Source organism: Anolis sagrei, chromosome 6 (assembly GCF_037176765.1).
Source record: "Anolis sagrei isolate rAnoSag1 chromosome 6, rAnoSag1.mat, whole genome shotgun sequence".
In the NCBI taxonomy this organism is placed as follows: Eukaryota; Metazoa; Chordata; class Lepidosauria; order Squamata; family Dactyloidae; genus Anolis; species Anolis sagrei.
This window is the reverse complement of record NC_090026.1, coordinates 48,961,398-48,989,287: the sequence shown is the minus strand read 5'-3', so window position 1 is coordinate 48,989,287 and position 27,890 is coordinate 48,961,398. Positions and strand designations below refer to the sequence as shown.

At 43.5% G+C, this 27,890-nt stretch overlaps 1 protein-coding gene across 3 annotated transcripts in view; it reads right to left on the bottom strand.

Annotated features, from left to right (window-relative positions):
- ARHGAP27 (Rho GTPase activating protein 27) overlaps nucleotides 1-27,890 on the bottom strand; it is a 117,457-nt gene that overhangs the window by 10,767 nt on the left and 78,800 nt on the right. For all 3 annotated transcript variants that reach the window (XM_067470092.1, XM_060781236.2, XM_067470093.1), the window contains exons 3-10: nucleotides 23,661-24,104; nucleotides 20,778-20,963; nucleotides 18,739-18,852; nucleotides 15,791-15,858; nucleotides 3,650-3,737; nucleotides 2,922-3,026; nucleotides 1,383-1,481; nucleotides 751-853 (exon numbers count right to left, since the gene is read on the bottom strand). In XM_067470092.1, the coding sequence (XP_067326193.1) occupies nucleotides 751-853; nucleotides 1,383-1,481; nucleotides 2,922-3,026; nucleotides 3,650-3,737; nucleotides 15,791-15,858; nucleotides 18,739-18,852; nucleotides 20,778-20,963; nucleotides 23,661-24,104 (1,207 nt within the window). The remainder of the gene's footprint in view (nucleotides 1-750; nucleotides 854-1,382; nucleotides 1,482-2,921; nucleotides 3,027-3,649; nucleotides 3,738-15,790; nucleotides 15,859-18,738; nucleotides 18,853-20,777; nucleotides 20,964-23,660; nucleotides 24,105-27,890) is intronic.

Below are 27,890 nucleotides of genomic sequence, written 5' to 3'. Positions count from 1 at the left end.
CCTTGCTGACAAAAACCATATCACTGAGTGAACCTCACATGTGGAGGGTGAGTTGATAGTCTTAAACATTTTTAAAGCACAGAACAGAACCGTACAGGTTAGCTACAGAGCGGAAACTGAGCACAGTTGTTCCCGAGGCATGCCGGTACATGACGCACGCGCTTGTTGCGGTATGCGCGCGAACTACTAGTGTCTACAACAAAACGGACCTTACTTAAAAATACCCCTCGTATATACAGACAGCACCTCTTTCTACACGTTTGCTCAGACATAATAGAGACTGTTGTCAAGCAATCAGAAGATGACTGAAACTTGGATGAACAGCTATGAAGGAACAAGATAGCAATTCCAAATCCATATATATATATATATATATATATATATATATATATATATATACATATATACACACATACACCAAAGATATATATAAATATATATATATTTATATATATATATATCTTTTAATATATATCTTTTAATACCAAAAACAAATAATCACACATGTCACAATTTTGATAGGTGGGTGGAAAAGGGGGATATTAAAGAAATAGGAGTCTCATATCTCTTGCACGTTCCTATTTATAGATCAACATAATGATCCATCAAATCTAAGGCCCCTTTGAACTTTCACCAAACTTCACATGTATATGACATTTCCATTTTTGATTATGTCAACCTTCCAACTTTTTAAAAATTCCATTCTGAAACTGAGCAGCAAACATAACATTTACAAATAATGACACTGACCTGGACTCTTCTTTTCAGCCTCTCTCTCTTTGTTGCTTCCTGGAGTCTCCTTGGATTTCAAGTCTGTGTTTTCGTCTTCCTCTTCCAGAGGGATGTCTGTGGGCTGGAGAAATACAAAGCATCTTTTGTCATGTCAGCTACAATATAATTGACTTTTGCCTTTCTGAAATGACTAAGAGTGCTTCCTGATAACCACTCCTAGCATTACCCATCAAAAAGCACTGTATAGCCATGATGCCTTATAGCTCCTAAGTATATCTGTAAGCTTATGTGGTTGGAATTGGGTCTCATGTTCAAGGTATTTCAGTACTTATAAACAAGGAAATCTATCTATCTATCTATCATCTATCTATCTATCTATCTATCTATCTATCTATCTATCTATCTGGTAACCCAAAATCCAAAATAATCTGGAACTCAAAACATTGCAGGTCCCAAGCATTTTGAACAAGGTATACTTTCTGTAGACACATCTAATATTCCTAGAAAGTTTGTAATTCCTTTCTGTCATAAAGTCTGCCCATTTCCCTTAAATTCCATGCCAAAGAAGTATCTATCAGGGACTTTATCTGGCATCTTGCTGAATAAAGATTGTGTCAGAAACACCATAATGACATCCCTTCCCTGCTCACCAGTTTGCTGATGCTGTTAGCAATTGTCTTCTGCCACGTGCCAATGATGGTCTCCGAATCATGCTGGATCAGGTATTCAGAACCGTCCCGTGTTTTCAGCTAGAACAGAATTACATTATGATACAACAATTGATAGAACAATCACAGTATGGTACAAGTCGAAAGGTCGAACAGGGTATAGGGTTACAGTCTGTGTTGGATGGGGTTACACTCCCCCTGAAGACACAGGTTCGCAGCTTGGGAGTGATCCTGGACTCATCGCTGAGCCTGGAACTCCAGGTCTCGGTGGTGGCCGGGAGAGCTTTTGCACAATTAAAACTTCCCATACCTTGGGAAGTCTTATATGGCCATGGTGGTCCATGCTCTTGTTACATCCCGAATAGACTACTGCGATGCGCTCTACGTGGGGCTGCCTTTGAAGATGGTTTGGAAACTTCAACTAGTCCAACGGGCGGCAGCCAGACTACTCACTGGAAGCATACCACCTCCCTGTTATGTCAGCTCCACTGGCTGCCGGTACACTTCCGAGCACAATTCAAAGTGCAGGTCTTGACCTATAAAGCCCTATTCAGTTCTGGCCCAGCTTACTTGTCCGAACGTATCTCCCCTTACGTCCCACTTGAAATTTATGATCTTCCGGGGAGGCCCTGCTCTCGGTCCCACCTTCGTCACAAATTTATTTATTTATTGTTCGAACTTATATGCCGCCACTCCCCTGGGGCTCGGAGCGGTTTACAAGAATGACTAAAATCTAACACAATTTAAAAACAATTTAAAACAATTTAAAAACAGCAATAGCAAATGTGCTTGGTGTAGACGAGGGACAGGGCCTTCTTGGAAGTGCCCCCCTCCCCCCGCCTATGGAACTCACTCCCCAGTGAAATTAAGTCAACTGCTTCCCTTCTTTCCTTTAGGAAAAAGCTGGAGACGTGGCTATGGGACCAGGCATTCGGATAGCAGGCTGATAATAAAAATAATGACAAAGCTATGGAAAACGAACTGTGGACTGCCTTTGGATTAGGATGTTCATTGTAGAACTTGGGCTATTTGTAGTATTTTAAATGGTTTTTAATCTAATTAATGTTTTTATTGTGTAACTGTTGTTTTATCTGTTGTATACATGGGGCATCGAATTGTTGCCGCCTGTAAGCTGCCCTGAGACCCCTTCGGGGGTAGAGAAAGGCGGGCTACAAATATTTGAATAAATAAATAAATAAGACAATGATCCCTCTCTAAATTGCAAATCTCAAGATTCCACAACATGGATCTATAGCAGGCATGGGCAAACCGGTTGTTAGGAATTGTGGAGGTTGAAGTCCAAAACACCTGGAGGGCTGAAGTTTCCCATGCCTGATCTATAGCAGTTAAAGTGAAATCATAGCACTATAACCACATACAGTTGGCCATCCACGTGTGTGGGTATAACTTTTGTGGTTTTAGTGAGTACCATAAGTCTTTGCATTCTCCGCCTGAATTCTTGCATTACCAGCTGCTATGGGATACCCAAACAGGTCGCCAGAGATTGTAACTATCTGTTACCTCCAAGACATTCTTTTTGCTTGACTTGTCTTTGGCTGCCCAAGAAAGTGTTGCTCCATGAAGATCCACGGTGTACTCTGGGCAACTCAACACAGAAGGATGTTTCTAAGAGTGAAGCAAAATAGGAGCCCGTGTCAGAGCTTGAGACTAAATAGTTAGAAATATCGACTTGTAATTAAGTTCAATTTTTCAATATAAAAGCCACAACAAAATGACATGACAGAAAGCTACCCCTCGAAAGGAAAAATCCCTCCAGAAAGAGTTATTATGGGGAAAAGGTGTCTCCACTGAAGTTTTCTCACCAATACTTATTTTCACAAAAAGCCACATTTTTCAAAATCCAGTTATCGTAGGGACAGAAAGTGAGGTGAAATCTTCTGAACAGGGGCACAGACAGCAAAAGAAACATCGCAAGGCTGTTAGACCTTCTCTATGCTATCAAAAACTAAATATATATATATATACCTTTGCCTGGAATTCCACTTAAACAATGTACCTGTTCCGACTTACATATACATTTAACTTAATAATAAATCTACAAAATCTATCTTGTTTGTAATTTGGCGGTGTATATGATTGAGAGTTTGTATGAGATGCAGAATTTAAATGCAAAATTATGAGCTACAGTATAACAATAACATTAATTCATGCATCCAAGTACAAGATAGTAAGATAAGAAAGCCTGGCCAAAGATCAGGACATCAAAACAAGACTGCGAAAGGACTCACCACACCGCCAGAAGCAGAATGCTTGGAGTCCTTGAAAAATGTCAAGACACCACCTTCCAAGACTGTCCATGAAGCACTCCAGTTCTTCCTGAAAGAAAACCCAAAGAGAAATGATACTTAATTCAATGAGACAGGCCAACTGAGTGACCTGAAACGGAGACTTTGGGTTAGCGGGCTTTGATATCTTTTGGGGGCAGTGGGCTTTGGTATATGCTTAGAGGCTGAGAGTGAGGAAGCTATACAAAATCTTTCACAAATGATGGTATCATGGTGCAGAGGGTATAACCATTCAAGAAATGTAGGCCCCTTCTACACTACCATATAATTCAGATTATCTGCTTTGAACTGGATAATATTGAGTCTCACACAGGAGGGATTCTGTTTGTGTGTGTGTGTGTGTGCGTGTGCATGTAGGCAGGCACACACACACATCTATATGCACACACATATCTCTACATACTTCATACTACATACATACTACATACTTCAACTCCCAGAAAGCTTACCCATATTGAGTTATGGGAAGGAATTCTGAGAAATGAAGTCCAGTATTCAAAGAAAGGACAAAAACAGGAAATGCATGCTCTGTGAGTTAGGAAAGGCTGTCCAGGAAGGCACAATCAAAACACTCCCGAAAGATGGCCATCCATTTTTACTTTATAGCAACCCTGGGCTATAATGTCTACAATAATAATATCTATAAGTCAAATATATATATATATATATATATATATATATATATATATATGATACATGTCTATAATAATATCTGTATGCCTGTAATAATAATGTCTATATGCCTTTAATAGTATCTATAGGTCTATAATAATATCCATATGTCTATAATAATAATATATGTCAATGATATCTATACATCTATAATAATAATAATTTCTATATGTCTATAATAATATCTATGTCTATAATAATAATAATAATAATAATATCTATATACGTATTTATTTATTTATTTATTTATTTTATCGTGTCATCCGTGTCATCATCATTATTATATACGTATAATAATATGTATAGATCTATAATAATAATATCTATATGCCTTTAATAATATCTATAGGTATGTAATAATATCCATACATCTTTTGCCCATTTTTTCTCAAAAGATATTTAGCCCTGTGCTCCTTCTATTTTTATCAGTTTTATACTAATTTATGCAATGCTTTTGATACTAAATAAATAAATAACATCGATAACAATACCTATATGCCTTTAATAATAATATTTGTGTCTATAATAATATCTATATGCCTATAATAGTATCTATACATCTATAACAATAACAATAATATTATTACCTATATAGTATCTTTGAATTGGATTATATGGCATTGTGGACTCAGGTAACCCAGGGCCCTTCCACACATCCATATAACCCTTTGGCCTCAAGGAGACTGAAATGGGCCTATATTAGGTTGACACTTTGCCACTACAGTTCTGTATTGATAACTTAGAAACCAGCTCTTTCTCTTTTCTTTCTTTCCCATTTCTCCACAATGGGCAACAGCAACGCGTGGCCGGGTACAGCTAGTCATAAATATTTTCTCAGCTGACACTAGATGAGGCAGTATCTCCTCTGCATTTAAAATTAGAATATCACAACTTTGGTTTTGCAAGGAGAGAATAGCACAGAAAACTCTGGAATAGAGGTGGTTTAAACAGAAGCATAAAGACCAATTCACGAAGAAAAGAAGGCAGCAAAAGGATTAAGTATCTTGACATGCAAATGCTTAGTAGTGGCTTTCCTTCAGAGAAAGAACAGACATTAGAAAGATACCCAACTCACAGTTTTTCTGCATTTATTTTATTTATCGTGTCAGGAGCAACCAGACATTTGTATTACATTTTTAACAAAACAAAACAAACAAACAAACAGACCAAACTCAAAGTTTGCAAGCTTGGTAGTTGATTAAATGTCTTTGACCAGTATCTGGACACTTGGAGTGCCTCTTGTGTTGCCGCAAGGAGGTCCTCCATTGTGCATGTAGCAGGGCTCAGGTTGCATTGCAGTAGGCGGTCAGTGGCTTGCTCTTCTCCACACTCGCATGTCGTGGATTCCACTTTGTATCCCCATATCTTAAGATTGGCTCTACATCTCATAGTGCCAGAGCATAGTCTGTTCAGCATCGTCCAAGTCACCCAGTTTTCTATGTGCCCAGGGGGAGTCTCTCATTTGGTATCAGCCATTGATTGAGGTTCTGGGTTTGAGCCTGCCACTTTTGGACTCTTGCTTGCTGGGGTGTTCCAGCGAGTGTCTCTGTAGATCTTAGGAAACTATTTCGTGATTTAAGTCGTTGACGTGCTGGCTGATACCCAAACAAGGGATGAGCTGGAGATGTCACTGCCTTGGTCCTTTCACTATTGGCTGCTACTTACTGGTGGATGTCAGGTGGTGCAATACCAACTAGACAGTGTAATTTCTCCAGTGGTATAGGGCGCAGACACCCTGTGATAATGTGGCATGTCTCATTAAGAGCCACATCCACTGTTTTAGCATGGTGAGATGTGTTCCACACTGGGCATGCATACTCAGCAGCAGAGTAGCATAGCGCAAGGGCTGATGTCTTCACTGTGTCTGGTTGTGATCCCCAATTTTTCTGCAAAGAATGACTCTTGTAAAGGGAGTGTGAGAAAAAGGAGGAGAAACTCTCAACATATGTTGGCAAGATAGTTCCTTTGGTTCCTTTATGAAAGCAGGGAATCCAAAGAATGCAATAATACCAAGGCCAACAAAATGCAGAGCAGAAAACCAACCGATATATTCAATAATTTAAATCACCCACGTGCCAAAGAAATTAAAACATATCAAAATATCTTAGAAGATGTAGTTGAACAAAAGCGCATTAACCTGATATGGAAAAGCAGATTGGCAGGAGGACTTTCCTTTGATTCTATAATAACTTGGCCAAAATATAATAACATAAGAAAGTACTCTTCAAGTACTGGTTGAATGTTTCTCCTGGCTTTTCTGCTCCTTCCTTGTAAAAGAGGATAACTTGGATGTGGTTCATGTATAAATATGTGAGAGGAAGCCACAGGGAGGAGGGAGCAAGCTTGTTTTCTGCTTCCTTGGAGACTAGGACGTGGAACAATGGCTTCAAACTACAAGAGAGGAGATTCCATCTGAACATTAGGAAGAACTTCCTGACTGTGAGAGCCGTTCAGCAGTGGAACTCTCTGCCCCGGAGTGTGGTGGAGGCTCCTTCTTTGGAAACTTTTAAGCAGAGGCTGGATGGCCATTTGTCAGGGGTGATTTGAATGCAATATTCCTGCTTCTTGGCAGGGGGTTGGACTGGATGGCCCATGAGGTCTCTTCCAACTCTTTGATTCTATGATTCTATGGTTCAGTGTAGTGCTGATTGAACGAGTCACTTCTTCAATGCATATTTGCTAGATTGGACACAACAGCAAACTCTGATTTATGCTACAGCAGAAAATGTCAACTCCCCCCCCCCCCTCCCCATTTATTTACCAAGCCCAATGAGATATGCATTGTGGGCAAGCTTTCCGGATTTCCTCATCAGGCAAGATGTCGCAAAAAGCATGTGGAAGTGAGAAAGAGGGGAAGGGAGGGACAGACTTCATGGTGAAATCATGATGTCTGCATGGTTGGATCTCAAGGTCAAGACTTCAACAGCCTTTCCTCCTTTTTTTCTCCTGCTGCTTTTTATACACTTTATAACACTTAACCCAGAAGATTCTCTGGGCATGGCTGTGCAAAAACAAACAGACCATATGACGCTGTGAAAGACTAAAAGATTTATTGTGCTATAAAGTTTGCTGCTTCTCAGGATTATTATCTTGTAGCTCCCATTGTTTAAACAAATGAAAACAAACTATTACACAAGGTAACAACATTTGAAAAAATATCTGTTCCTGGTTTGAAAGTATTATTCCTGTTTAATTGTGCTGTACTTACTTTGAAAGTAATTGTTATACCCCAGAAACTTTGTTTTTGTGGCTGCCACAATGAGATATTCATTGGAAAACTATAGCAAAATGTGCTGCAAGATGTCCCTCCCACAAAAAGCAAAGTTACTGCAGTTTAATAAACTTTTCCCATGTTTTTATGATAGAAGCAATTAGGTAATGACGCTGATAACTCAGGAATATAGTATTATTGGAATTATTGCTTTCACACCCTGCTGCAGCGACACTACGCTCACACTTTGTTGATGCAAATTCCCACCATCAGTTTTTGCACGCAATCTCACTTCCTACCTATGTTCACTCTACTCATCAAATCAATATTGCATTTTTTCTATTTCCCTCCCATTTTGCCACAATTATGTGTGTGTGTGTGTGTGTGTGTGGTTGTCCCCTGACATTAAGTCCAGTCATGTCTGACTCTGGGGTGTGGTGCTCATCTCCATTTCTAAGCCGAAGAGCCGGCGTTGTCCATAGACACCTCCAAGGTCATGTGGCCGGCATGACTGCATGGAGCGCCGTTACCTTCCCGCTGGAGCAGTACCTATTGATCTACTCACACTTGCATGTTTTCAAACTGCTAGGTTGGCAGAAGCTAGGGCTGACAGCGGAAGCTCACGCCGCTCCCTGGAATCGAACCTGCGACCTTTTGATCAACAAGCTCAGCAGCTCAGTGCTTTAACCCACTGAGCCACCGGGGGCTCCACCACAATTATACAGTTGTGTATTTTCAGCATTCTCACAAAAGCTTTCTTGGCTAAACAATATCAGTATTTCAGGAATTTATTGCACAAGAAAAAGTAGTAAAATAATAATAATAATAATAATAATAATAATAATAATAATAAATGCAGACGGTGCAAGGAAGCTGATGAAACCATGGACCATCTCCTCAGCTGTTGCAAGAAAATCGCACAGATGGACTACAAACAAAGGCACAACACTGTGGCCCAAATGATTCACTGGAACTTATGCCACAAGTACCACCTGCCAGCAGTAAGGAATTGGTGGGATCATAAGCCCGCAAAAGTCATGGAAAATGAACATGCAAAAATATTGTAGGCTTTCGAATCCAGACTGACAAAGTTTTGGAACACAACACGCCAGACATCATGATTGTGGAAAAGAAAAAAGTCTGGATGATTGATGTCGCCATACCAGGTGACAGTCGCATTGAGGAAAAACAAGAGGAAAAACAACAGGAAAAACTCAGCCGCTATCAAGACCTCAAAATCAAACTGCAAAGGCTCTGGCATAAACCAGTATAGGTGGTCCCAGTGGTCATTGGCACACTGGATGCCGTGCCAAAAGATCTCAGCCGGCATTTGGAAACAATAAAACATTGACAAAATCACGATCTGTCAACTGCAAAAAGCCACCTTACTTGGATCTGCAAGCATCATTCAAGAATACATCACACAGTCCTAGATGCTTGGGAAGTGTTTGACTTGTGATTTTGTGATACGAAATCCAGCATATAGATCTCATTTGCTGCGACATACTGTGCTTTTGTGTCAATAATAATAATAATAATAATAATACTTTATGTACATACCGCTCTATCTCCCCGGGGGGACTCAGGGCGGTTTCCAAGCAACAACATCAAAACATACAGAGTCACAACATGAACAAAAAATAACAGTAACAGCAACATAAGCATGGAATTACCCAACAGCATATAAATATTAAACAAAAATCCTGCCTGCTCTTCATGTTTATTTGTTAGGGCATTGAAAAGGAAAGGGTCAGGACAATTAAAAAGGCTGGTTACAAATTGAAATAAGATGGATCGGCATTTAGGTACAGTACTGTAATAGGTAAGCGACCATAGCAGGGATGGGCCATTTCCAGGGACCTGTTAGGAGAATGACCAGGGTAATATATAGGGGGCTAGATTGTGTCCGGACAGTGTCTGGGCTGAGCTAGAACTGGTCACTCTCAAAGGTTTGTTGAAACCACCAAGTCTTCAAACTCTTATGAAAAGAGGGGAGGGATGGGACCTGTCTTATTTCCCTTGGAAGGGCGTTCCAGAGGTGGGGGGCCACCACTGAGAAGGCCCTTTTCCTCGTCCCCACCAACCATACTTGTGACGGAGGTGGGAGCGAGAGGTGGGCCTCCAAGGAGGATCTTAGAGTTCGTGCCAGTTCATAGATGGAGATGCGCTTGTGAAGATAGGCAGGGCCTGAACCGTTTAGGGCTTTATAGGTCACTAGCTGTGCCCTGCCACGCGTTGCTGTGGCCTTTAGTAAGAGTTTTGAAGTCTCTGCCTGGCCTCTCTTCCTTCCTTCCCTCGCTCTCTTCCCCCCCCCTCTCTCTGGCATCCCTCCTTCCTCCCCCTTCTTTATGCTTGTGTGTAAACTTGAATATTTTCTGTTGGTCATGGGGGTTCAGTGTGGCATGTTTGCCCCAATTCTGTCGTTGGTGGGGTTCAGGATGCTCTTTGAGTGTTGGTGAACTCTGAATCCCAGTGACTACAACTCCCAAATGTCAAGGTCTATTTCCCTCAAACTCCATCTGTGTTCATATTTGGGCGTATTGAATGCTTATGCCAAGTTTGGTCCGGATCCATCATTGTTTGAGTCCACAGTGCTGTCTGGATGTTGGTGAACTACAACTCCCATACTCAAGGTCACGGAGGGAAGGGGTGGGGCGAAGGGAGGGGGCGTGTCTTTCCGGAGAGGGAGGGAGGAGGGAAGGAGTGAGTCAGGGAGGGAAGGGGTGGGGGCAAAGGGAGGGGGCGACTTTGAAGAGACGCCCCCTCCCTTCGCCCCATCTCTTCCCTCCGTGACTCACTCCTTCCCTCCTCCTTCCCTCTCTAGTTAGACACGCCCCCTCCCTTTGCCCCACCCCTTTCCTTCCAGGAGTGAATCACGGAGGGAAGGGGTGGGGTGAAGGGAGGGGGCATGTCTTTCCGGAGGGGGAGGGAGGAGGGAAGGAGTGAGTCACGGAGGGAAGGGGTGGTGGCGAAGGCAGGGGGTGACTTTGAAGACACGCCCCCTCCCTTTGCCCCACCCCTTCCCTCCGTGACTCACTCCTTCCCTCCTCCCTCCCTCTCCGGAAAGACACGCCCCCTCCCTTTACCCCACCCTTTCCCTCCGTGACTTACTCCTTTCCGGCGTGTCTTTCCGGAGGGGGAGGGAGGAAGGAAGGAGTAAGTCACAGAGGGAAGGGGTGGGGCGAAGGGAGGTGGCGTGTCTTTCCGGTGGGGATGCGGCGCGGCGAGGCTTGGAGTGTGCGGAGCGGGGCTTGGAGGCAGCGTGGGACAGGTAAGATGAAGGAGGGGGTGGAGGGAAGGGGGCGGGGGGAAGTTGCGTTGTTTGTGTGTGTGTGGGCGGCGATGTGTTCGTGCTGGGTGGGGCGAGGGAGGGAGGGAAGTGCGGAGGGTGCGTTGGCCGTTCGGCCATGTGTGTGCGCGCGCTGGGGACTTTGCTCCAGTGCGCATGCTCAGTTGTTTTGGCGATTTATCTGTGTGTTGTTGTGTTGTTTTCAATTCTGAGTGGATTAGTTTGTACCGAGTGGGTTGTCCTTGGGGCATGGCAATTTTGGTGCAGTTTCGTTGGGGGGTTGTGGAGTTTTGCTGTCCTGTTGAACCAACCTAACAGATTTATATATATAGATTACATGCACCTTGAATTTGGTTTGGCAACTTATCAGCAGACAAGAAGCTGTTTTAATAGGGGCGTTGTATGCTCCCTATAATTTCTCCAATAAGGAACCTGGCTGTCGCCCGTTGTACCAGTTGTAATTTCCGGGCCGTCTTCAAGGGCAGCCCCATGTAGAGTGCATTGCAATAGTCCAATCTGGATGTAACCAAAGCGTGGACAATACTGGACTTGTTGGTGAATTTTTCCCAATAATGAAAAGAGGTGATCCAATCAGGCAGTTGCCAAGTTTCGAACAAGATAGGTTCTGAGGGTTTGTTCTTAAGTTGAATTTATTTACTAGTTGGAACAGGTACAATTTTAAGTGTAACTCCAGCTCTATCTATCTAGTATCTATCTATGGATAACACAGGGAAGGATTAACACCCCTGTGATGTTTGTTTAGTAGTCTGTGTCCCTGTTCAGAAGATTTCACCTCACTTTCTGTCCCTGTGATAAATGAATTTTGAAAAAAATGGCAAGTTGTGGAAACAAGGATTTGTGATAAAGTTTCAGCAGAGACACCTTTTCCCCTTGATAACTCTTTCAGGAGTGGATTTCCCTCCCAAGAGTATATTTCTTTCACTTCCTGTTGTCTCACCCCCATTCTTAACTATGAGTCATTTGAAAGTTGGATGTTTGTAACTTAGGGACTCTTTAATGCAACTATTTGACAGACACAATATTGTGAAAGAAGCCACTTCCAAAGGTGCTTTTATCCTGCCATAATTACACTTTATCAGCCTTGTGAGATAACATCCACAGAGTTAGGTTGAAACATAGTACAATTAGATAAGAGTTTTCATGCTTTTTGGTTCTGGTCTCTGACTTTCTGTTTCTACTAAATTAATCCTCTTCCCTTGCAAGACTATCATAAACTATGAGCTTATATAACACTTTGTACATTCCCCCATTCCTCCTCCCCCAAGAGTTAGACTGAAGGTGACTATGTCATAACGTATTTTTTAATTCCAAATTGGTTTAAAGTGATTGGCATCACTCCAGGGACTTTCTGCCCATCTTTTGCTCACAGCATGGAATTGCTGAGCTGCCTTGAAAAGCCTCCATTTAAACTAATTGTTGTGGTCAGAAATAACTGTTTTCAGCTGACCTCTTTTGAAGTGATCACACCTTGACTCATTCTCTAGGGAACTACTTACTCTTTTAGTAGCTTTCTGTAATTACTTTGTTCATAAAACCCAATATCTTCACACTATCCCAACCCCCTTGCGCCCTTGTCACTGAAATTTGGCTCTGTTTTTATATTACTGTAGAAAAAATCAATCAGAACTCACATATTTAATTCTGACCATGAATTTTTCAAAACTGCCCTCTTTCTTTTTGTATATTTAAAAGTCCTAGTGTATGTTCAATCTTTCACCATAAAGAACTATGGGGGGAGATTGGATGATAGATCCAGAATATACCATAGACCAGGGGTCCTCAAACTATGGACTGCGGGCTGGCCCCGGCCCCCCGAGGGCATTTATCCAGCCTGCAGGGTGTGGAAAAGGGTGAGTCCCCCTTTGAGGCCGCATCGCCTGCCGCCTCCCTTGGCCCAGCCTGGCCTTCTCCTGTTTTCGGGATGAGGCCTTGTCTCATCCTGAAGGCAGGAGATGGCAAGGGAGGCAGCAGCAGCTTTGGGACCGCATCACATGCCGCTTCCCTTGTCCCAGCCTGGCCTTCTTCTGCCTTCGGGATGGGGCCTTGCCTCATTCCGAAGGCAGGAGATGGCGAGGGAGACGGCAGGCGATGCGGCTTTAGGGCCGCTTCCCCTGCCACCTCCCTTGGTCCAGCCTGGCCTTCTCCTGCCTTCAGGATGGGGCCTCGCCTCATCCCGAAGGCAGGAATTGGCGAGAGAGGAAGTGGGCGAAGTGGCTTTGGGGTTGCTTCCCCTGCCGCCTCCCTTGGCCCAGCCTGACCTTCTCCTGCCTTCAGGATGGGGCCTCACCTCATCTGAAGGCAGGAGATGGCGAGGGAGACGGCAGGCGATGCGGCTTTAGGGCCGCTTCCCCTGCCACCTCCCTTGGCCCAGCCTGGCCTTCTCCTGCCTTCGGGATGGGGCCTCGCCTCATCCCGAAGGCAGGAGATGGCGAGGGAGGAAGTGGGCGAAGTGGCTTTGGGGCCGCGTCGCCTGCTGCTTCCCTGGCCCAGCCTGGCCTTCTCCTGCCTTTGGGACAGGGCCTTGCCTCATCCCGAAAGCAGGAGATGGCGAGGGAGGAAGCGGGCGAAACAGCTTTGGGGCCGCGTCACCTGCCACTTCCCTGGCCCAGCCTGGCCTTCTCCTGCCCTCGGGATGCGGCCTCACCTCATCCTGAAGGCAGGAGATGATGAGGGAGGTGGTGGGCGAAGTGGCTTTGGGGCCATTTCCCCTGCCATCGCCCTTGGCCCAGCCTGGCCTTCTCCTGCCTTCAGGACGGGGCCTTGCCTCATCCCGAAGGCAGGAGATGGCAACAGAGGTGGCGGGTGCGGCTTTGGGGTCGCTTCACCTGCCGCCGCCCTTGGCCCAGTCTGGCCTTCTCCTGCACTCGGGACGGGTTCTTTCTCGCCTCATCCTGAAGGCAGAAGTTGGTGAGAGAGGTGGCAAGTGAAGCGGCTTTGGGGCCGCTTTCCTTGCCGCCTCCCTTGGCCCAGGTGCATCTTTGGTGGGATTCAGTCTGGCCCTCCAATGGTCTGAGGGACAGTGAACTGGCCCCCTGTTTAAAAGGTTTGAGGACCCCTGCCATTGACCTTATCGCATTGGGATATACTCCATTTATATCATTATGCATCCCATGTTTTTTAAGGACTGGATGCACACTGTCTTGAGACGGGCTGCATACTCTCATCATCAAACCTGATTATTATTATTCTTATGATTTAAAATACGGTGCTTTGACTTATCACACCATAGGCTGGCTCTTCCCAATCCATTCAAAACACCTTTTAAAAAGTATTGTTGCTGATGAGATGAATACAGATTTTCCTCTCACACACAAACAGCACTTCAGCAATGGAATGAACCATAGTATTTCAAAAAACAGAATTAGAAATGTATCCTTATGAACCATCTAGAATGTTAAGATCTTCTGAGGAGGCCCTGCTCTCATTCCCGCCTTCCTCGCAGATGCGTTTGGCGGAGACGAGAGACAAGGCCTTCTCCACGGTGACTCCTCGACTGTGGAACACTCTGCTTAAAGATATAACATCGGCTCCCTCGCTCTTGACTTTTCGGAGAAAAGTGAAAACCTGGCTTTTTGAGCAGGCCTTCCCAAACACGGCATAGCTATACAAAATAATAGAATTACTTGTTGACGCAATTGAACAATGACTTGAGATGAGATGTTCACGACAATGTTTTAAGGCTTGTACGGTTTTATATTTTTATATTGGATGCTAATGTTTTTAATAGTATTTTATGATAGTTATACTTTTTTTTAAATAGTATTTTATGATAGTTATACTGTTTGACTGTTGAGGCATCAAATTGTTGCCATTTGTAAACTGTTCCGAGTCACCTTTTGGGCTGAGAGGGGCGGTATATAAATATAGTAAATAGATAAATAATAAATCTATATAAATAAAAATGTAATGTTCTGGGTTGTTGTAGGATTTCTCGGGCTATATGGCCATGTTCTAAAGGCATTCTCTCCTGACGTTTCGCCTGCATCTATGGCAAGCATCCTCATAGGTAGTGAGGTCTGTTGGAATAGGAAAAAGGGTTTTATATATCTGTGGAATGACCAGGGTGGGACAAAGGACTCTTGTCTGCTGGAGCTAGGTGTGAATGTTTCAACTGATCACCTTGATTAGCATTTGATTGCCTAGCAGTGCCTGGAGCAATCTTTCATTGAGAGGTAATTAGATGTCCCTGTTTGTTTCCTCTCTGTTGTTGTGTTGTTCTAATTTTAGAGTTTTTTAATGCTGGTAGTGAGATTTTGTTCATTTTCATGGTTTCCTCCTTTCTTTCCTCACTACCTCTGAGGATGCTTGCCATAGATGCAGGCGAAACGTCAGGAGAAAATGCCTTTAGAACATGGCCATATAGCCCGAAAAAACCTACAACAACCCAGTGATTCCGGCCATGAAAACCTTCGACAATGTAATGTTCATTTGTGGGTTTAACATAACTCAAAACCCACTGGACAAACTGACACCAAATTTGGACACAATACATCTCTCAGGCCAACAAGTGACCATCACTCATAAAAAACACTAAAAACACAGCAGAAGGGGCTTAAAAAGCCCCCCCCCCAAAACACCCCAAAAATACATTACAACGCATGCGCAAAACCACATATATATGCAAACACACATATATACACATATACACATACACACACACACAAAACACAAATACACAGACTGGGCCGCAGCAACGCGTGGCAAGGGATGGCTAGTAAAGAATAAATATGCAAATAATCAGTTTCTACAACGCTTTGCAGATGGATTTTGACAGAATATTGACAGGATGGGGCAAACATTATGTGATGGGACCCGTTTCAAAACATTCTCAAACAGTCTCAGAAACAAAGTATTTCCTAATGTGATAAGATCCCCAAGAGGTCTGCTTTACCTCAAACGCTTCCCTTTATCAGCTATTTTTGTCCGATGCAGCATCCCAGCCTTTTCAAGAGTTTTTATCTGTTGGGAAGAAGAACGCAATAAATTACATTTGGACTTTTACATTTGCTGGGTTTAGGGCACAGGATAGCCATAAAAGTTAAACAATGCAAATAAAGAAATTGCATGTTTTTTAAACTTGTGATATCACATCTCTAGGAATTTCTAAGTGTCAAACACGACAATTTCCAACTCAGAATTACACTAGAGGCCCTATAGGGTCATCATAAGTTAACAATGTCAAGACACACACACACATGAATAACTAATTATCTTTGACAATGTGTATATTTATTTATTTATTTACCATATTTATATACCGCCCCTCTCAACCCGGAGGTGACACGAGGCAGTTTACAGTCAGAAATCAATGCCCCCAAACAACATAAATACAGTTTAAAACATTACATATAATACAAACCATATAAAAGCAATAAAACAATAAAAAACCTTAAAACACAAGTCCTCAGCGTCTCATCACTAAAATCATTTTTCCATCGCATTGTCCAATCGTTCCGTGGATCTCAATTAGTCTGTTAAACTGCATCTGCAAATGCCTGCTCAAACAGCCAGGTTCTGACTCTCTTTCAAAATGTTAGGATGGAAGGGGCCGGTCTAACATCTCTAGGGAGGGCATTCCATAACCGAGGGACCACTGCTAAGAAGGCCCTGTCTCTCGTTCCCACCAATCGCATCTGCGACGGAGGCGGGACTGAGAGCAGGGCCTCACCAGATGATCTTAAGTCCCTAGATGGTTCATAGGGAGAGATGCATTTGGACAGGTAAACTGGGCCAGAAACATTTATGGTATATATAGGTTAGGGTTTTCTAGGTCTCTTTAGATGTATTGCCCAGCCTTCCAGTTACCAGCCAAGAGAAGACAGAAAGTTAATGGGAGAATTAGGGGCTATCTGTTTGATGCCTGGTGAATGGCAGAAAATTGGGTCTTTGGGGTGTTGCGTGGTGTCTTTGGGCTGTATGGCGTGTTTTAGCAGCATTTTCTCTTGACATTTGCCTGCATCTGTAGATGGAATCTTCAGATTATCCTCAAGATGCCAGCCACAGATGCAGGCAAAATGTCAGGAGAATATGGCCATTCAGTCTGGAAACTGCACAACACACCAGTAATTCCGGACGTGAAGGCCTTTGACAATACAATTTGGTCTTTGGTTCACCTCTTTATAACATCTCTTCACCTTTATGTTTTCCAGTGACGTTACTTGTCACCTTAAGTGCACCAGGGAGCAGATTGTTTATTTGCCCTCCAGCACCAACTGCTGCTCTGAGATCAGAATGAAGAGAGGGACCAGGAAGGCAGTTCCATCTTGCCTCCAATGTCATCAATTGGGAGCCCCCCCTCCAGCACCAACTGCTACTCCAAGATCAGAATGAAGAGAGGGACCATGAAGTCAGTTCCATCTTGCCCCACCCCCAGCACCAATTGCTGCTCTGAGATCAGAGTGAAGAGAGGGGCCATGAAGGCAGTTCCATCTTGCCCCCACCCCCAGCACCAATTGCTGCTCTGAGATCAGAGTGAAGAGAGGGGCCATGAAGGCAGTTCAATCTTGCCCCCACCCCCAGCACCAATTGCTGCTCTGAGATCAGAGTGAAGAGAGGGGCCATGAAGGCAGTTCCATCTTGCCTCCAATGTCATCAATTGGGAGCCCTTCCCCAGAACCAACTGCTGCTCTGAGATCAGTGAAGAGAGGGGCCAAGAAGGCAGTTCCATCTTGTCTCCTGCACTGTGCTTATAATATAATATAATATAATATAATATAATATAATATTGATAATATTATAATGTAATACAATATACTACTACTAAAAATAAAAGGATATTATAATTATATGTTTTATATTAAATGTAATATTACTAATAATATTACAGTATTGTTGCAACTCAGGGTAGCTTTCACCTTGCTCCAGACACCACCACACCAAAGCTGCAGGTTTTGTAGTTTATTGAGAGAAAAAGGCAAAATCAAAACAAAGTATAAGAAATGCAAAAATTCCATAAGCAGGACAAAGGCTTAAATGGAAAGACAAAGTTCCCAAGATCCAAAGACAAAAACATGATGCATAATCCTTTAGCAGTGGTCAAGCAAGAGTCCATGGAAAACAGTTGAGAACAAGGCCCAAATCCCAGACTCAGGAAGCCAGAAGCGTGCTGCTAAAAGCCAAAGTTAATCCACAGAAGTTTGCATGGAAAGAGCTACGTTGGACTGACAGGCCCTGCTTGTCAGCTAGAAGGCCAAATATCCTTTGCAGACATGAACACATTGCGTTGACCCTTGGCCCCCTTGGCTTCTCGCTTGCTTGCCAAGCCAGTGCTTCTCCGGAGCCTTAATTGCAGACGATCTTGCCTACTCATTAATTCATTATCTTCAAGGCTATGTAACCTCTTATCTTGGCCCAGCTGGACCGGATAACTATGGGGAGGAAAAGACGTCTCCACCTGGCCGTGTGAGACTGATCACTCTCATTATCAGTCTCACTAACATTCCTTTCCCCGGGGAACTGACTTGCTGTTTCTCCTTCAGCAGCCCCACCGTCAGCCCTGTCTGAAGAATGTACAGAAATCTGTAACCCATCAGCCTCTTCATCATCCTGTAGGAATTCTGGCTCAGAAGGCCCACTGAGCTCAGCTTCAGACTCAGAGTCAAGCTGAGTCACAACAAGTATAATGTTATAGTACAATGTAATATATAATATTAATATTGTGCTATGATATTAATAATATATTGTATTTCTTTTTTACTTGTAAGCTGCTCTGAGTCCCCTTCGGGTGAGAAGGGCGGCATATAAATGTTGTAAATAAATAAATAAAAATATTGGTAAGGACATGGAAGTTCCAGTTCAGATTCATCTCATCATTCTGAGATAATTCAAGTATTTGCTTACCTGTTCTTCCTTCAAACCAGAAAAAGCTGCTGAGATGGGTGACCAGTTCACAAAAGGACTGCTGTCCAGGCTGGAACCACTGCTGGTGCTGTGATGATGTCCAGACACATTCACCTGGGTAAAAGTATTGGTTCAGCACAGTCAGCATGGAAGAAACTAGAAGGGCACTCAGGCTACGAATTGACCCCTCATGCCTAAACTCCTGCCTCATATGATGTTCTATTCATTCATCATGCTTTTTTTTTGTCGTGTCAGGAGTGACTTGAGAAACTGCAAGTCGCTTCTGGTGTGAGAGAATTGGCCATCTGCAAGGACATTGCCCAGGGGATGCCCGGATTTCGGAGGCTTCTCTCATGTTCCCACATGAGGAGCTGAAGCTGATAGAGGGAGCTCATTCGTGCTCTTTCTGGATTCGAACCTGCAACCTGTCAGTCTTCAGTCCTTCCAGCACAGGGATTTAACCCACTGCGCCACCGGGGGCTCCATTCATCATGCAACCCCCCACCTTACTCCAATGAGCTCAAGGTGATATGTGTGGCTCACATCCTCCATACTTTATGCCCACTAAGGGTGCTTCCACACAGAAGATTAAGGCAGAAAACCCCACATTATCTGAGTGTGGACTCAGATAATTCAGTTCAAAGCAGATATTGTGGGATTTCTGCCTTGATATTCTGGGATATAGGGCTGTGCAGAAGGGTCCTAAAATTCTGGAAGGTAGGTCAAGCTCAAAGAGAGACCACCCCAATGTCACACAATGAGTATCATGACTCAGTGGGAATGAGAAGTGGATCTCTCAAGTCCCAGGTACAGTACTATAATCAATGTTTGACACAAGTGGGTGGTGGCAGTGATAGGTTTACTTTATCCCAAGAGGCTACTCCTCCATCAAATGGATAAGCTCGTGTGACTTATGAGAAAGATGGAACTTTAAAACTTCTCAAGCCACACTTCCTATCAAGTGTTAAACTCAAGACTAACAGAAGAATCTTTATCTTGAATTTATGTGTCACACATAACTCTAAAATATAGAAGCATGTCAAATCAAAAGAAGCAGCAAATATACCCCACTACTTGCACTGGTCAGTTGGGTTGGCTGATCCCTTAAAAATAATATTTTGTGTACACAATCATTCAGTGACTGTGTACTGATATTTTCTGAAACTCCATTAATGTCCCAAAGAGCCCTCCCTTCAGCCAACACATACCTGCTGGTTTTGGCTAATAGTGAAGATCACACAATTTCAAATTTTGGGAATGTTGTTTGTCTAGTTCACCCATCTCTGATCCAAAAGTAATTAAATTTTATAATGCTGCCACTTTACATTGCTTTGGGAAGTGGGGAGAAAAAGAATAACAACATTTGAAAAATTTCAGCCGAATAATTGAAACAGGACTCCTTTGTACAGTAGTCTCGCTTCAGTAGATGTGAATTTGATATAATCTAATGTCATCCTAAACATGGCAGTGAGGTGCAGTGCTTTGAGCATTGGACTATGACTTTGTAGACCAAGTTCTGAATCCCCTCTCAGATACAGAAACCCAATGGCAGGGGCGGCTCAACCCTTTACGCAAAATAAGCATCTGCAGTATAGTTGATTTTGCCCAGGGGCGCTCTTGAGGCGCTCTTGGGGGAAAATAGACCTTGACATATGCGAGTTGTAGTTACTGGGATGTATAGTTCACCTACAATCAAAGAGAATTCTGAACTCCACCAATGATGGAATTGAACCAAATATGGCACACAGAACTCTCACGACGAACAGAAAATATATATCAGTAATATCAGTGATTGGTGGGGGGGGGGGGGGGGCAAAATAGCCACAATACAGTTTGCTTACCACTGAATTTTTTTACCTAGGACCGCCTCTGCCCAATGGGTGAGACTGGGCAAGACACACTCAGTCTCAGAAGGAGGCAAAGACAACCTCCTCTGAACAAATCTTGTCAAGAAAACCCAATAGAAAACACACAAAAACAACAAATATGCCACCTTGCCCCATGGCAGAATTGATGCCTTTGTATGCACTGCTCCTTACCGTGTCTGTGGCATAATGGTTGCCATCAAACACCATCCTCTCTTGGTTGCCATAGGAGGTCCACTCTGAATACGGTGGAGGGACATCCAGATGCTTGTAAGAGCCAACCGGCGAGTAATCTTCTTCTGGGTAGTGTTCAAGTTCATCGGGAGAAAGGTTGGGGTAGTCAGTTTCAGGAGTCGGGGGCTGATGATTTCAAACAGAAATACATTGTAATTATTTACATATGGACATAGAGGTGTTCTCTCTAGAAATCTCTAGGGCAGTGGTTCTCAACTTGTGGGTCCCCAGGTGTTTTGGCCTACAACACCCAGAAATCCCAGACAGTTTACCAGCTGTTATGATTTCTGGGAGTTGAAGACCAAAACATCTGGGGACCCACAGGTTGAGAACCACTGCTCTAGGGTCTCCAGTATGACTGGAGGAAGTGGACTCTAGAGTCACACTAGAGGACTTTTTAATCAAATCCGTGAATAATCAAGTCCGTAAAAGTCAAAACCATAAATGTGGAGGGACAACTATACACACATAAACACACCATGGCTGTCTTCTCTTAAAAATTAGAGGGAGGGTTAAATTCCTTAGTACAAGGATCTGGTACTTGAGATCCCCTAGAGTAGATGTGGGCAAACTTCGTCCCTTCAGGTGTTTTGGACTAATAGCCAATAGTTGGTTGGGATTTCTGGGAGTTGAAGTCTAAAACACCTAGAAGGTCAAAGTTTGCCCATGCCTGCCCAAGAGAGTCCTGAACTTCAGTTCTCATCAACTCCAACCAATGGGTAGGCATGAAGAAGTATTACTTCATCAATCTCTGGAGGGGCTCTTCTATCGCTATGTAAAGAATGCAGATAAAAAAAGTTCTAAAATAATATTCCAAGAACATTGTCTACTCAGCTTTCCAACCCTACTGCTTTGCTTCTAAGGCCAAAAATGCAGATATGGTGGCATCTATCAGACCCCAGAATATATCCCTTTTACAACATCAGAACTTCAACAAATCAAAATATGCAGTTCAAACCACAGAAACATGCCAAGGCCCTGTTCACCAGAAAATGTATAACGTACCTTTTTCTCACAAATGGCTACTAGTCTGCTTTCGAGCACAATTCTCAGCTAAGCAGACGGAATGTCTCATCAAACTCTAAATCCCAGGATAAGGAACCACAGCAGTTGAATAGGATCACAGTGCGGGATCACAGTGTGATAACTGAGTAGAGTGAAAAGGCCCCTTATCTTTGGATGTATGTCATCCTCAAAAGTCAACGCTGACACTGAAATTCAACACCGCCTGAGCTCTGCAAGTGCAACATTTTTCCAAATGAAGCACAGAGTGTTTGAGGACCAGGACATCCGTAAGGATACCAAGGTGCTTGTTTATAAAGCTATTGTCCTCCCAACCCTGCTATATGCCTGTGATATGTGGACAGTCGACAGATGTCACATGCCACTCCTGGAACAATTCTATCAGCGCTGTCTCCAAAAAATCCTGCAAATCTCTTGGGAAGACAAGCAGACAAATGTCAGCATGCTGGAAGAAGCAAAGACCACCAGTATTGAATCGATGGTCCTCTGCCATCAACTCCGCTGGACTGGCCATGTTGTCCGGATGCCCGACCATCATCTCTCAAAATCGTTGCTCTATTCTAAACTCAAGAATGGAAAATGGAATGTTGGAGGACAGGAAAAGAGATTTAAAGACGGGCTCAAAGCCAACCTTAAAAACTGTGGCATAGACACTGAGAACTGGGAAGCCCTGGCCCTTGAGTGCTCCAGTTGGAGGTCAGCTGTGACCAGCAGTGCTGTGGAGTTTGAAGAGGCTTTGGCAGGAAAAACGAAATGCAAAGATACAAAATGGGGGATGCCTGGCTCGAGAGCAGTACGTGTGAAAAAGATCTTGGAGTCCTCGTGGACAACAAGTTAAACATGAGCCAACAATGTGATGTGGCGGCAAAAAAAGCCAATGGGATTTTGGCCTGCATCAATAGGAGCATAGTGTCTCGATCTAGGGAAGTAATGCTACCCCTCTATTCTGTTTTGGTTAGACCACATCTGGAATATTGTGTCCAGTTCTGGGCCCCACAATTCAAGAGAGATATTGACAAGCTGGAATGTGTCCAGAGGAGAGCGACTAAAATGATAAAAGGTCTGGAGAACAAGCCCTATGAGGAGCGGCTTAAGGAGCTGGGCATGTTTAGCCTGAAGAAGAGAAGGCTGAGAGGGGATATGATAGCCATGTATAAATATGTGAGAGGAAGCCACAGGAAGGAGGGAGCAAGCTTGTTTTCAACTTCCCTGGAGACTAGGACGCGGAACAATGGCTTCAAACTACAAGAGAGGAGATTCCATCTGAACACGAGGAAGAACTTCCTGATTGTGAGAGCCGTTCAGCAGTGGAACTCTCTGCCCCGGAGTGTGGTGGAGGCTCCTTCTTTGGAAGCTTTTAAACAGTGGCTGGATGGCCATCTGTCAGGGGTGATTTGAATGCAATATTCCTGCTTCTTGGCAGGGGGTTGGACTGGATGGCCCATGACGTCTCTTCCAACTCTGATTCTATGATTCTATGAGGCACGAATGGAGGGTGAAAGAGAAAAATGTGCTAAGAGGAAGGTATGTCAAGCCAACGCCAACCGGGATAACCTTCCACCTGGAAGCCAATGCCCTCACTGTGGGATAAGATGCAGATCAAGAATAGGGCTCCACAGTCACCTATGGACCCACCACCAGGATACTACACTTGGAGGACCATCACTACGAGGGATCACCTAAGTAAGTAAGTAAGCCATCCTCAGCTCCTCGGACTGGACAAGCCCTGCATGGACCACCTTCCCCCCAATATTTACCCCTCACACTCCAATACCCAGTAAACGTCTTCCCTTCTTTTACCCTCTGAGGCGCAGGGCTGTAGGAGGGAAATGCAGGCTGCATCTCTGGGTAGTCAGGCGTTTCATTCACTTGGGGCGCATCCCACGATGATTCGCCTGTAGCCGTGTTGTAGAAGAACACCTGTCCGCTGGCTTCATCTACATACTGGCCCCACTCCGCAGGCGTGGAAGGACTCAGAGTGAGCAAAGGTGAGGGTGTTTGGGTGGGATTTGGGCTGTTCACAGAGGTGTCAAACGGAGAGTCCCAAGTAGTTTGGCCAGTCTCTGGGTTGTAATAGAACAGTTGACCACTTTCTGTGTCCGTGTGGGTCTCCCAGTTGCTCAGGGGACTGCTGAAGTGTGGCTGGGGTGCAGATTCAGCATTGCTGGTAATAGCAGCACTCTGTTCCAAACGAAGTTCCTGTAGATTCACATACACGGGATCTGGGGTTGCTTCCTCATGCGGCTATGGGACGAATAAAGAAGAGTGGTTATTTAGATACAGGCAGTTCTTGAGTTACAAACAACTCATAGTTAAGAACGGGGGGGGGGGGGGGAGACAACAAGAAGTGAGAGAAATCTATTTCTCGGAAGAGAAATTAATTCTTGGAAGAATTATTATGGGGAAAAGATGTCCTTGCTGAAACTTATTGCTAATCCTTGCATCCACAACAACATTTTTTTTCAAAATCCAATTATCGCAGGGACAGAAAGTGAAGGGAAATCTTCTGAACAGGGGCACAGACAGCAAAACAAACACCGCTGGGGTGTTAAACTGCTTTAATACTTGTATATTTGTATATGTGAAGCTGTATTGCAATGCTTTTAGTTGTGAGCTGCTTTGAGTCTCTGTATGGAGAGAGAAAGCGAGATATGAATAAACATAATAATCTATATAAATAAAAATGTAATGTTCGTTTGTGGGATTAACATAACTCAAAAATTACTGGATGAATTACCACCAAATTTGGCCACAAGACACCTACTAACCCGAGGAGTGACCATCACTCAAAGATGATTTTGTCATTTGGGAGTTGTAGTTGCTGGGATTTATAGTTCACCTACAATCAAAGAGCATTCTGAGCTCCACCAATGATGGAATTGACACGTGGCACACAGGACTCCCATTATGAAAAGAAAACACTAGAAGGTTTTGATGGGCATTGACCTTGAGTTTGGGAGTTGTAGTTCACCTACATCCAGAGAGCGCTATGGACTCAAACAATGATGGATCTGGACCAAATTTGGATGAATATTCCATATGTCCAAATATGAACACAGATGGAGTTTGTGGAAAACAGACCTTGACATTTAGGAGTTGTAGTTACTGGGATTTATAGTTTACCTACAATCAAAGAACATTCTGAAACCCACGAATGACAGAATTGGGGCAAACTTCCCACACAGAATCCCCATGGCCAACAGAAAATATTTAAGGCCATCCAGTCCAACTCCCTTCACCAAGGCAAGAAAACGTAATTAAAGCCCCCCTGACAAAGAGCCATCCAGCCATAGATATAGATAGATATATATGATTCACACACAGAGAGATAAATTATCATAGATTTGAAAGGGACCCCTAAAGAAGGACAATTATATGTTGTATATTCCAGAGCAGGCAAACCAGACAACCTCCATATCAACACTGACAAGGAATCAAAAATATTGTTTAACCATAAGTATAAAGAAATTACATATATTAGAAACGAACACTTACTCATTACTTTATGTTCCAGATCATCAGTCTGGGCCACAGCAACGTGTGGCAGGGGATGGCTAGTAATAGTAGTAGTAATAATAATAATAATCAGAATTTTTTTAGCCATACCATACACAGCTTCATCTACTAGTTTAAGAGACTTGGGAACAGCTCAGGCCAGTTTTTCTGGTTAGTTGCCATCAATCAACTGTAAACATTTAAGCCACAGTGACGAAATAAAGCTTGAGTAAATACAGTATAACGTAAAGATGAAGTAGAAGAGAAATCAGTCCTAAGATTCTTTTCAGTAGCCAGATATGTCTATATTTGTGGCATACAATTGGCTAAAGAAACTTTTTTTAACTTGGCTTCTGGTTTTTTTAAACCCCTTCCTTCCTTTTACAATTTTGCATTTCTTCTATTAATCCCAATACAGGTATAGTTCTTCTTATTTATGAATTGTATTTATACTGGTAAGAATTTGCCTACTTCATGTACAACAAGCATTCTGAGCTCTGAGGATTACCTGGGAAGGAATCCCACTGGAGCATTGTAGCGCACTCAAATACCCGGGAGTTACCCTGGACTGTTCTCTGACCTACAAGAAGCACTGCCTGAATATCAAGCAAAAAGTGGGCGCTAGAAACAATATCATACGAAAGCTGACTGGCACAACCTGGGGATCACAACCAGATACAGTGAAGACATCTGCCCTTGCGCTATGCTACTCTGCTGCTGAGTATGCATGCCCAGTGTGGAACACATCTCACCATGCTAAAACAGTAGATGTAGCTCTTAATGAGACATGCCGCATTATCACGAGGTGTCATGGCCAACACCACTGGAGAAATTACACTGTTTAGCCGGTATTGCACCACCTGACATCTGCCGGGGAGTAGCAATCAATAGTGAAAGGACCAAGGCAGTGACATCTCCGGCCCACTCCCTGTTTGGGTATCAGCCAACATGCCAACGACTTAAATCAAGAAACAGTTTTTTAAGATCTACGGAGACACTCGCTGGAACACCTCAGCAAGTGAGAGTCCAAAAGTGGCAGGCTCAAACCCAGAACCTCAATCAATGGCTGATACCAAATGAGAGATTCCCTCCTGGGCACACAGAAAACTAGGCGACTTGGAAGGCGCTGAACAGACTACGCTCTGGCACAACGAGATGCAGAGCCAACCTTAAGAAATGGGACTACAAAGTGGAATCCATGACAGACGAGTGTGGAGAAGAGCAAACCACAGACCACCTGCTGCAATGCAACCTGAGCCCTGCCACATGCACAATGGAGGACCTTTTTTCACCAACACCAGAGGCACTCCAAGTGGCCAGCTACTGGTCAAAGGACATTTAATAGAATACCAAGTCTGCAAACTTTGTGTTTTATTTGTTTGCTTGTTTATTTTTAATGCAATATAACTGTTTTGGTTCACTCCTGACACGATAAATAAAAAACTTACAACCTGAGCAGGAAGTCTAAGGCCACTCATATAAACAGAAGAATAGTGACTGAGACTATATTCTGCAAGAGAGAAGAAAGAACTTTCCTAATATTAAAAAGAATGAGAAGAAAAGCAACAAAAGTCATTGTGTATGAGCTAAATTGCAAATTTGGATCCAACCATCACAGTGAAATGGTAATAGCACTGGACTAAGACTGGGTGACCATGGGTTCAAATTAAAATCAATGGCTAAGACTATGTTAGATAGATGCTTTTGAACTGTGGTGCTGGAGGAAAGTTCTGAGAGTGCCTTGGACAGCGAGAAGATCCAACCAGCCCATACTTCAAGAAATAAAGCCTGACTGCTCATTGGAAAGAAGAATAGTAGAGGCCAAGATGAAGTACTTTGGCCACATCATGAAAAGAAAGGAAAGCTTAGAGAAGAGAATGATGCTGGGGAAAATGGAAGGAAAAAGGAAGAGGGGCCGACCAAGGGCAAGATGGATGGATGGTATCCTTGAAGTGACTGGATTGACCTTGAAGGAGCTGGGGGTGGTGACGACCGACAGGGAGCTCTGGCGTGGTCTGGTCCGTGAAGTCACGAAGAGTCGGAAACGACTGAACGAATGAATGACAACACCATGCTATTGTGAAAATAAAAATGGTGGAAGTAATATGTACACCTGAGCTGTTTGATTGAAAGAGATATAAAGAGAAATGAATAGAAACGACTAGATAAAAGTTGAACAGAAATCTAATCAATAAAGTTTTGATTTCAAAAAGAAGACAGAAAACATGCTGGTTAGACTTATGGTCCCAAATGTTTGTTAGGGTGGCTACCATATTAATAGCTATTCAAGGCCCAAGTATTGTTAAGCCATATACATTTAGACACAGATTTACACAGATTGCTAGAGAGCTATAAGCAGACATAAATCCTATCCATACATCCAGGCCCGTAGCCAGGATTTCGTTTCAGGAGGGGGGGGGGGCTAAAAAATTTTCGGGGGGGGGGGTTCAGGGGGGGCTGAGTTTCGGGGGGGGGGTGAGTCTGAGTGAAAGAGGGTCTACCCTAGCAAACCTTTTGTATCATTACCCCAATACC